We start from the raw sequence: 11,674 nt of genomic DNA, 5'->3' as shown, positions 1-11,674 counted from the left end.
AACTGAGCAGCTACAGATTAGCAGGAGCAGGCAGGAGTGCTGGGATGTGGGGAGCTACAGGGATGCCCTAGAAGTTCAGAAGATCAGGATGAGCCACTACAGGTAAGCTAGAGCAGGTTGGTGTGCGGAGGAGACAGCACTGCCCCAGGAGCTCATGGGACCAAGCCAAGCAGAAACATAGGAGCTGGGCCAGGTGGGAGTTCTGGTGGTCCAGGAGATTCCCAGGAGCTCAGGGAACCGGGCCTTACAGCTACAAGATAACTAGGGCAGGCAGTAGTGATCAAAGGCCAGGGATACCCTAGGAGCTCAGAGGCCAGGCCAAATAGCTACATAGGAGCTGGTGCAGTTGGGAGTGCTGGAGGGCTGTTCAAGGACCTCAGAGGATCATTATGTGGGCACTCTGGGATGCCAGAGCTAGCTGTCCCAGGAGCTCAAGAGATCAAGCCTTACAGCATCACAGGAGTTGAGGCAAGTGAGAGTGCTGGGGAAGGGGTGGTCAGGACATTCCCAGGAGTTCAGAGGACCAAGTTGAGCAGCTTCAGGTTAGCAGGAGTAGGCTAGAGTGCTGGGGGGCAGTAAGGTTGCCCCAGAAGCTCAGGGGACAAGGCAGTTAACTGTGCAGGTGGACATGATGGGAATCCAGGGATGCTCAGGAGTTCAAGAGACCAAGCCAAGCAACAACATAAAAGCTGAGGCAATGGGAGTTCTGGAGACAAGGACATTCCCAGGAGCTTAGGGAACCAGGCTGAGCAGCTACAGAATAAGTAATGCAGGCAGGAATTCTGGAGAGCCATAGCATCCCCTGGTCCAGCTCAGAAAACCAAGAAAAGCAACTATAGGTTAGCAGGGACAAGCTGGAGTGCTGGAGGGCCTGGTCTGCCCCCAGGAGTTCAGGGGATCGCCAATTAGCTACAAGATATCTGTGAAGGCAGAAATTCCCAAGCCAGGGCTGTCCTAGGAGCTCAGGGGGCATGCTGGACAGCTATAGGTTAACCTGAGCAAACATGAAAGCTGGGAGGCCTGAGCTGTCCCGGAAGCTCAGGGAGCATGCTGAGCAGCTATAGATTAGCAGGGGCAGACTGGAATGCTGGAAGGCCAAGGTTATCCAAGGGCCTAAGAGGATCAGGTGAAGCAGGTACAGGTGACATCAGGCAGGTGGAAATTCTGAGGAGCCAGGGAAGCTCCAAGAGCTCAGGAGATCAGATCATGCAGCAACAGGGGAACGGGGACAGGCGTGAGTACTAGGAGACCTGAGTATCCACAGGAGCTCAGGGAATTAGGTCAAGCAGCTATAGGTTAGCAGGGGCCAGCTGGAGTGCTAGCAAGGAGGTTTACCTCAGGAGCTCAGTGGTCAGGCTGAGAAGCTACATTAACAGGGTCAAGCAGGAGTACTTGGGGCCTGAGTCTGCCTGAGAAGCTCAGAGGATCAGGCCAAGCTACTACAGGTGAGCTATGGCAGGTGTGTATGCTGGGGTGCAAGGCTGCTGCTGGAGCTCAGGGGAACAGGTTGAGTAGCTACAGGTTATCAGGGGCAACTTGGCATGATGATAGGCCAGGACTGTCTAGGAGTTCCCAGGACCAAACCAAGGAGAAACCTAGGAGCCGTATATAGGAGTGCTGGGGAGCCAGATATTCCCTGAGCTCAGGAGACCAGGCCTACCAGCTACAGGATAGCTGTGGTAGGTGAGAATGCTGGAGGGCCAGGTTACCCCTGAGAGCTCAGGGAACCAGGGCAAGTAGATACAGGATAGCCGGGGCAGGCGGTAGTTCTAGAAAGGCAGAGATGCCCTTGGGCTCCTGCTCAGGGACCTGGGCCAACCAGCTATGCGGGAACCAGGGCAGATGCTAGAGGGCCAGGGAATTCCCAGGAGTTTAGGGAACCAGGCCTAGCAACAACAGGGTAACTGGGATAGGTAGGAGTCCAGATGTCCAGGGAATAGGAACTCAGGGAATCAGGCCAAATAGCTATAAGTCAGTGGGGACAGGAAGGAGGGCTGAGAGAATCAGAGCATCCTCAACAGCTCCAGGAACCAGGCCAAGTAAGTACAGGATAGATGTAGTAGGCCATAGTACTTGAAGGCCAGGGATGTCCAAGGAGCTCAGAAGACTGGGCCAACAAGCTACGTGGAAGCTGGGGCAGTTGCACATGCTAGAGGACAGCATTCCCAGGAGCTAAGAGGACCAGGCCAAGAAGCTACAGGTTAGCAAGGGCAAGTGGGACTACTGAGGCCAGAGCAGTAACAGGAGCTCAGGGGAACAGGCCAAGCAGCTACTGGTGAGCTGGGATACATGGGCATGCTAGGGGCCAGGGCTGTCCTAGGAGTTCAGGATACCAAGTCTTGCAGTAACCTAGGAGCTGGGGATACAGGAGTGCTGGTTGGCCAGGACATACCCAAGAGCTCAGGGGACCAGGCTGAGTAGGTACAATGAGCTGTGGCAGATGGAAGTCTGAGAGATCTGGGCATCCCCAGGAGCTCATGAGACCATGCTGAATGGGCATAGGTTAGCTGGAATAATGGGGGAGTTCTGAGATAGTTGGGTATCACCCAGGAGCTTACTGAGCAGCTATAAGGTACTTAGACAAGTTGATGGGTTAGGGAGGCAGGGCAGCTCAAAAGCTCAGAAGAAAATAAGGTCAAGTCTGACAGGAATAACCTGAGATACTCAGGGCAAAGGGCCAGAGATAAAGGAACCCTGGGCCCTGGAAAGGCTGAGTTAATTAAGGCTGCAAGGACAGCTGATAGCTCAGGAAGGTAGGAAGGCTGGGTACTGCCCCAGCAGATCAGGTGACCTGTTCATTCCACACTCCCTCCTGTCCCCAGTCTCCTTTAGTTGCTCTGCCCTATACATGCCACTTACATGGGGAGACTGAGGGTGTATACAAGCTGGGTCAGGAAGGGAGGGAAAAGAACTCTGGGTTCTGGCCATGCTCACAGGAATAGGAGCAACATGGCTACAGAGAGAACCAGTGCTGGGCTGAGATGGGCCTCTCAGAGAGCCTGAGTATACCTAGTCAGGGAATGACCCAAAGGATGACACTTCTGAAGAAACCATATGGGTTGCAATTCTGGGGTCAGGAGCCCAGTTCTGATCTTGGGGGCTTATGAGGAAATGAGAGAGTGCCTGAGTGGAGTTCTCAAGGAGGTCAATCTATGAGGGAAAGAAGGGGCCTATTAAGAGCCAGAGCAAAAACTTGCAGAGGCTAGGCAAAGGATGAATGGAAGGCCAGAAAGACCTAGTACAGAAAAGCAAGAGCCAAGGTCAGAAGTAACAGGGGACTGATCATATTTCTGAATAGTAGAGATATATCTCATCCTGAGAACCCTGGGCTTCTAGAAAGAGAGAGACTTCCTTGGGGCCTGGCACCACTTGTTCCATTCAGAAAAAAAAAAAAAAAAGGCAGTGTGAAGGATAAGAAAGTAAGATGTATGGAGCCAAGGCTGAGCTCCCAAGACCCCATCAGGAAGACTGTCCTGCAAAGAACAAGGAATAGGAAAGCAGAAGAGCCAGGACAAGACAAGGTCTTTCTAGGAAAGGTTAGGGCAGAGGCAGTGAAAGTGAGCCTCAGGAAGCAGGGAAGTCCAGAATAGGACTGAGATCCAGGAATGGGGCTTCAGAGATCAGGGTTAGGAGCCTGAGCTGGCAGGGGGTGGAGGTTAACTGAGGAGCAGGCACCTGTGGTGGGTGGGGAGCAGGGACTGTGTCAGCACAGTGTCATGGTCCAAGGCCCAAAGGTGGAAGGTGTTGACCCTTCTTCACTCAGAGCCAACTCCAGAAGGCAAAGCTTATATGAAAAAGGCCAATTCCAGGGCTACTGGTCTGTGGATGGCTCTTCAGGCTGGAGAGTATGGATCACCAGTCAGGCCAGGCATGAACAAGCCACAAATGAGAGAGAATGAGGGAACTAGGGATAAATCAGGAGCCAGGGTAGCAGAGGAGGCAGAGCCAAAAAAGGATCTGGAGGCCCCAGGGCTGCACTGGTTGCAGGTGGTCATTGAGTACTGATCTGGATGAAGTTTAATAGTCCTGAGGAACAGGGGTAAGAGGCTGAAAATCAGGACAAAGCCATGACAGACAACTGGTCCAGAAGTTTTCTTGAAGGGCACTAGGGACAAGCTGGTGTCATGGGCTTGACCTAGCCTGGTGATCCTGGGGTGAGGTAGGACTACATGAGGCAAGCGGGGCTACCCAAGTGAATATCTGATACCTTGAGTCCAGGAACTGACCCCTGCCTGATCCTCACCGAAGGCCAGGGTCTTGGAAGAGCTGAGGACAGAGGGCTTCCAGAGGCCTGGGCATAGCCTCATCTAACATCATGTTCACTCTCCCCTTCCTTTCCCTTTCAGCTAAAACCACAGCTCCATCTGTCTTCCCTCTGGCCCCTGGCTGTGGAGACACATCTGGTTCCACTGTAACCCTGGGATGTCTGGTCAAGGGCTACTTCCCTGAGCCAGTGACAGTGTCCTGGAACTCTGGAGCCCTGTCCAGCGGCGTGCGCACCTTCCCATCTGTCCTGCAGTCTGGGCTTTACTCCCTCAGCAGCTCAGTGACTGTGCCTGCCAGCACCTGGCCCAGCCAGACTGTCACCTGCAATGTAGCCCACCCGGCCAGCAGCACCAAGGTGGACAAGACCATTGGTAAGAGGATGGTCAGGAGTGGGAGGGATCCACTAGAGGTGAGGCTGAGGCTAGCCACCTGCCTAGACAAACCAGGCTGGGCAGTGCTGGAAAGGGAGGTGATCCCAACACAGGGCATCAGGGATCCTTATGTGTCTTTGTGTCTCCACACTAGAAGTCTTTGTCCATGCCCATCCCCCTCATGGTGCAGCTCTCCTGGTTGAATCCCCCTGTCCATTTCCTGTGTACACAGAGGTAGATACAAGTCTCAGGCCAACAAGAATCATAACCAGGAGCAGCCTGACCTGACTCCTCTGACCCAGTAACACCCAACCTTCTCTCCACAGTGCCCAGATCCCCGATAAGTCCCCAATGCCCAGGTGAGTCATCTGGCCTCATTTTTTGGTCCCAGTTAGAGGAATAATGTATGCAAGAGCCAGCATTGAAGGGTAGCCTAGGTCTAAGCCCATCTCCTCTGTCTCTCCCAAATAGTCCTGGGAGGACCATCCGTCTTCATCTTCCCCCCAAAGCCCAAGGACACACTCATGATCTCCTTGACACCCAAGATAACGTGTGTGGTGGTGGATGTGAGCCAGGATGACCCTGAGATCCAGATCAGCTGGTTCGTGAACAATGTGGAAGTGCACACAGCCCAGACGCATCCCCAAGAGAGGCAGAGCAACAGCACATTCCGTGTGGTCAGTGAACTCCCCATTCTGCACCAGGACTGGCTGAAGGGCAAGGAGTTCAAGTGCAAGGTCAACAGCACAGATGCCCCATCCCCCATCGAGAGAACCATCTCCAAAGTCAAAGGTGAGAACTGTGGGGCAGGGAGGTTAGGGGCTAGTATGGGCACAAGGACAGAGCCTGGCATGGAAAGCCTTCTACCTGTCAATGACTCCTCTGCTGAATTCTATACCAACAGGTCAAGCCCAGGTGCCACAGGTATATGCCTTGCCCCCACCCCAGGAGCAGATGACCAAGAATATGGTCACTTTGACCTGCATGGTCCTAGGCTTCTACCCTGGAGACATCGATGTGGAGTGGCAGCGCAATGGGGAGCCGGAGCAGAACTACAAGAACACCCTTCCTGTCCTGGACTCTGATGGATCCTACTTCCTCTACAGCAAGTTCAATGTGGAGAAGAGAAGGTGGCAGCAGGGAGAAACCTTCACCTGTTCTGTGCTGCACGAGGCTTTGCACAACCACCAAATGCACAAGACCATCTCCCGGTCTCCGGGTAAATGAGCACCATGCCCAGCAAGCCCTCTGGTCCTACTGGACACTGACACCCACCTCCACCTCTCCCTTGTATAAATAAAGCACCCAGTGCTGCCCTGGAACCCTGTGGGAATGTCCTGTGTCTTTCATGGTAGAGGACTCATGTTAGGCCCAGGACATGGGCTATGGAATCTAGTCAGGGTCCCAAGCCTGAGTTGTCATTAGGATTAACCATGGGTCCCATATTGCCAGACGTGAAGCAAGCAGGTCTATCTGGTCTGGTCAGAGGTCATTCCTTACAACAGAGGGTACTTGATCCAAGGTAGCCATTTCCCAGGCCCTTCCTTCAACCAGTAGCTGCTCTACGCTAGACTGAGAGAGATCCCTAAGAAGCCACCAAGTAATGAAACATAAGGAACACACAAATCCCCTGTCATTTAGTCTGTCCTTATTGCCTTCCCTATCTGATGTTCTTTGGCAGAGCCAGGTAGAGTATTAGGTGTGTATATGGGTCTACACTGAGCCCAGGAAGTTTTTCACAGGCTAAGATTGCTCACCTAAAGACACTCTTCCCCCATGTGTTTTCACTCTTGTACCCCAAAAAACAAAGGCAACTATACACATGTGTGTGCACATGCACACACACACACACCAAACACAATGATGGTCTCACATGGACATCCTGCCCAGCACACAAACACAGCAAGGAATCAGGCCTACTACACTCATACCCTCTTCAATGTCTTCATATGGACCAGGTTAGACAGATACTCTCCTCCACTGAAGGCACCTGTATACCTGTCTAACATGTGCAAGTCCCCTCAAAACCAGTCTGTCCCTTGACCTCCAGACCCCTGCATCCACCCCACAGATGACACCCCTGTAGCTGTGTGGCCTGGCTCACTTCTCAGTGTATACCTTTTTTGCAACACAGCCTTTGACTGTGATGGACTCTGCTACCATTCTAAGCTGCTGGGCTTGGGCACCAAGGTACTGGCAAAGGGTCAGGCAGATTGTACAGTACTGTCCACAGGGGTCACAAGCCTTAATGCTGCCTAAACAACCTCAGCACTGAGGGGTGAATCACACAAGGAGAGGTCCTGCATAGGCCAAGCCATTACCTGGTCAAATTGTTTGGCTCAGGCTAGGGCCTACTCTGAAGCACTTGGGGGAACTGCTGGTCCACAGAGGACAAAAGGAGAGCTGATCCCAGGGCAGGTCCACTGGCTCAACCCAGCTAGCCCTTTGTCTCCCTGCTGCTCTAACTTGCCACACAGGAAGTCACCTCCAATTCCACCTTAGTAGGATAAATACTGACTATTCCCTCCCTGTCCAGGGCTGGACCTAGACGAGACTTGTGCCGAGGCCCAGGATGGGGAGCTGGATGGGCTGTGGACAACCATCACCATCTTCATCACCCTCTTTCTGCTCAGCGTGTGCTACAGCGCCACAGTCACACTCTTCAAGGTTGGCCACACTGTCTCCATACTGTTCCCCATTGTCCCCACAATGTCTCACATTGTCCCCATGCTGCCACCAAGGTGTCCCTTATTGTCCCATCTATACTCTACACTGTCACATGCTGACCTAATACTGCCCTCATAATATAACTACACCTTCCTAACATTGTCCCCATATTGTTCCCACACTACCCATGCTATCCTCCAAGTTCTCTGTCTTCCTTTTCATACACTGCCCTCACGTTGTCCCCGTGATATATCCTTATCTTGGCTCAGTATAATCCTGAGTCCATCCCCACTGTCCCAATCCCAAATCCTACACTGTCCCTACATTGTGCCAATAATGTTCCCCTTCAATCCTTGCTCTGCTCTAAATTATTCTCACCCCATCCCCATTATATTCTCACACTGGCTCCTACTTTATTATCATACAGTTCCCAGGCTATCCCTACACTGTCTCCATGCTGTCCCCACCCTGCCCTTACATTCCCACTCTGGCCTCATGCTATCTGCAATCCATCCTCCATGTTATCTCTAGATTGTCACCCACTCTATCTCCATACTGTTCCCACCCTGGTGCTTAAGCCATTCTCCAGGCTCCCATGTGCCTAGAGGGACTTTAGAGGCTGGTACATACATGGTTGGAGGGGATTGAAGCAGGTGCTATCCAGTACTCATCCACAGAGTGGAAGGGACTGCAGGAGAGTGCTATCCTTGGCTCACTGCCCCCCCCCACAACTCTGGCCCACAGGTGAAGTGGATCTTCTCCTCGGTGGTAGAGCTGAAGCAAACAATTGCCCCTGACTACAGGAATATGATTGGGCAGGGGGCCTAGGCTTCCTCCTGAGAGGAACCCCACCCATACTGCTGAACAGCCTGACACTCAGGTCACACTGGCTTCTCACATAAACATCTTCTGACCCTTTGATTCTCCTACTGTGCCACCTAAACCCTTCTCCCTTTGGAAGACATGTGGACAGCAAGCACTGCCTCAGATGTCAGCCATCAGGACCCAAGTTGTGTGCCGACAGCAGCTGCCAGAACAATGACCAGGACCAGAAGGTCTATATGTCCCACACCAGCACCAGGACCTGTGAGCCCTCCGGGCAACAGGGCAGTTGCTGAGAGAAGCCAGGAAGCCACACTGTTTGTGTCCAGCAGGGCATGGACCAGTCCTGGAGCTGGCCCTGCCCACACCATCTTCTTAATCACAGAGCTTCCTGAGAGAAGGAGAAATGTTCAGATCCTCAAGAGGCATCATCTGTACCAAACTCAGGAACCACAGGGCATTTGGTCCATAAGGTACTCCAGTAAGGGCTGCTGAAGGTCGCACTGCTGGTCTTCACCCCATCTGTGCCCAGACAGGCTCCTTCCCATTCCTTCTGTGATCCCTGGCCCAAGAAAAGGACCCGTGTTTCTCAGGCTCAAGGGACAGAGCCTCCCCTGAGATGAGATTCCTTGTATAGACCCCTCTTTCTGACACATGCTGGATACTCAGAAGCAGGAACCAATCCACAGACACCCAATGATCCTTCAGTATCAGGACCAGTTCACTGCCACCTCTCTGGGAACGACAGCTGCACTCCAGGGACACCCTTAGGGGAAAACATGAGCTGCATGGCTGCTGCAGAGCCCTGGAAGGTGCAGAGGACCCCTGAGCACATGGTAGGCAGCCAGCTACAAGTACTTCCAAAAGGAGACTGGTGAGCAGGTTCCAGGCAGACCAGACAAAGGAGACCAAGAAACAAGAGAGAAAAGCATAAAGGTTCTAGGAAAAGGGCAGGCTACAGGAGGCTCATCCTGCAGGCTGGGTATCCAGTCTGGACCACTTACAGTAGAATGTCCTCATGGAGAAGACATCTAGAGAGAGAGTCCAAATTTGGAGTGCCAAGGTTGAACTGGTGCTACAAGCACTGAATAGCAGTTATAGAGATGCCAGGACCGTTTGTCCATCTCATCTCAAGGCAAATTTCAGCTCAGAATCTCCAGGTGAAAATAAAGAGGAAAGCAAGAAGGAAAATAATGTGCCTGGCTCTGTAGAGAACTTACAACAAGCACTTAGATGATAGGAAGCTTAGCTTTGGCAGCTATTTTCTTCTGATTTCTGGAGTCCATTAATGTCTTTAATCTCTCCCTGTCTGTCTGTCTGTCTGTCTGTCTCTCTCTCTCTCCCTCTCTCTCTCTCTCTCTCTCTCTCTCTCTCTCTCTCTCTCTCTCTCTCTCTCTCTCTCCAATAAAACATTATCAACTTTCTGTACCTCATGTTATCTTCCTGTGTAGAGAAGCACTGCCATCTAGGCACCAGGCACAAGGCACAGTTAGACTGGCAAACCATACACCCCACTTTACCTACAGACCTCTCTACCTCCCAGCCCTACCTCACTAGAGCCATAACTGCTGGGCCCTAACCTGGCTTCTCTGTGCCACCCAGGAACTCAGTCACTCCTCCCAGATGAAGACTGCCCTATCCTTCTTTCATGGTCTTTCACTAATAAGTTTCATTCTAGAGTCAAATTCAGCCCATACACGCTGTGGCTTCTAGAGGGAATGTCAATCCAACACCTTCCCTGAGGCCCTATGTGAAAAATAGGCTTCTAGGGCTGGAGAGATGGCTTAGTGGTTAAGCACTTGCCTATGAAGCCTAAGAACCCTGGTTCGAGGCTCGATTCCCCAGAACCCACGTTAGCCAGATGCACAAGGGGGTGCACGCATCTGGAGTTCATTTGTAGTGGCTGAAAGCCCTGGTGTGCCCATTCCCCCCCCCTCTCTCTCAAATAAATAAATAAAAATGAACAAAAAAAATTTTTTTAAGCCAGGAGTGGTGGCACACGCCTTTATTCCCAGCACTCGGGAGGCAGATGTAGGAGGATCACTGTGAGTTCAAGGCCATCCTGAGACTCCATAGTGAATTCCAGGTCAGCCAGGGCTAGAGTGAGACCCTACCTCAAAAAAATAATAATAATAATTTTTTTAAATAGGCTTCTTCCTTTTGCCTTCTGGGGTCCTCTGTGCTTCTCAGGACTTTGGGTGGAACGCCAGGTCACCAGGATACTGTCCTAAGAGTAGGCAACCAGGAAAGCCAAAGAAAGGAAATATAGGGCCAGGCCACCAGTCAACTCATGGCCAAGCTGGCTAAGCTTGAAGGGACAAGATTTCACAGTCCTATGACCCCCAGGTTGGCTGCTTTAGGATCAGTTAGGTCATCTGCTAGGCCCCCAGGCTTGTTCCAACCACTTCTCCAGCTCCGCAAAAACCAGTCAGGTTACCATGGCCATTGTCTACAGAGCCCAGGACCAATAGCCCCTGCTCCATATCCTCAGCTTCCTCAGGCCTTGTGCATTGCTGCATCCACAAAACAAAAACTGTTCACTGCCCAAACCAGCTCCTCCTCACTTATCACTTACCAAATGGAACCCAGGAACAGCCCACACCCTTCCTCTCTTCACCATAACCACCTAACTAAGCCAGCTGGTCAGTGGGACCAGCTCTATTCCAGCCCATCCTTCCTCCTGTGGCTGGCCCTGACTCTCAGATTCCCTCTCTGGACCAAGTTATTGGCTCCAGTTGTCTCAGCTTTCTATGGAAACTCCAGGATTGTCCCAACCCACAACTGACCACATGGTTATATGCTGCTCAGACTGCCCACCTTCAAGCCTCTCCTTTAAGTCTACACCTTTATTAGCTCTGATTCAGCCTGTACCACCTGCTGGTGCCCACAGCTCCCACTTCTGGGCTCCCATATTACATAAGTGACCTTAACTTCTGACCTCTCTCACACTTCCATCAATATCATTCACACATAGACACATAGGCTGCAATCACTAGAGTCACCTTCCTTCTGATCCTACAAATAAGACTAACTGAGATTTCAAGCTGAGTTCCTTGGAAGTTTCCCTGAGCCTAGTCACTTCACACCATGACATCAGTGTATGACACCCTTGCTGTGCCTTCGGTACTGTGGCATCTATGTATGTTATTCATGTGTGACATTCATGGTCTGGCTTCAGTATTATGATGTTTACATATAGCATCTATGTGTGATATCCCCTATATGATGTCCATGGGGCACATCTTTATGTGTGATGCCATGGTATGACTTCTATGGTGTGTTTAAATGCAAATATCTGTGGTGTAACATTTATGGTGAGCTTCCATGAAAGGAGATTTGGTATGACATTCATAGTCATCTTCCATGATAGAACATTTGTGGTGTGAAATTCATGGTGGATTCCTACGATGGGTAATCTGTATTATAATATTCATGGTAGATTTTCATGGTAGGACATCTACAATGTGATATTCATGGAGGACTTCCATGATGGGACAACTGGGGTATGACATTTATGGTGGACTTCCACGGTGGGACATCTTCTTGAT

General features: G+C 51.5%; 1 gene segment (V, D, J or C); it reads left to right on the top strand.

Moving 5' to 3' along the window:
- The first annotated feature begins 1,047 nt into the window (after positions 1-1,047).
- Positions 1,048-8,132, top strand: LOC101599596. The segment is given in 6 exon segments: positions 1,048-1,234; positions 4,347-4,637; positions 5,109-5,429; positions 5,542-5,856; positions 7,174-7,304; positions 8,049-8,132. Coding segments are annotated over 6 exon segments (1,329 nt in total).
- The last annotated feature ends 3,542 nt before the right edge of the window (positions 8,133-11,674 follow it).

Source organism: Jaculus jaculus, chromosome 7 (assembly GCF_020740685.1).
Source record: "Jaculus jaculus isolate mJacJac1 chromosome 7, mJacJac1.mat.Y.cur, whole genome shotgun sequence".
Lineage (NCBI taxonomy): Eukaryota > Metazoa > Chordata > Mammalia > Rodentia > Dipodidae > Jaculus > Jaculus jaculus.
Note: the sequence above shows the minus strand (reverse complement) of the source record. Positions and strands in the feature narration are given on the sequence as shown.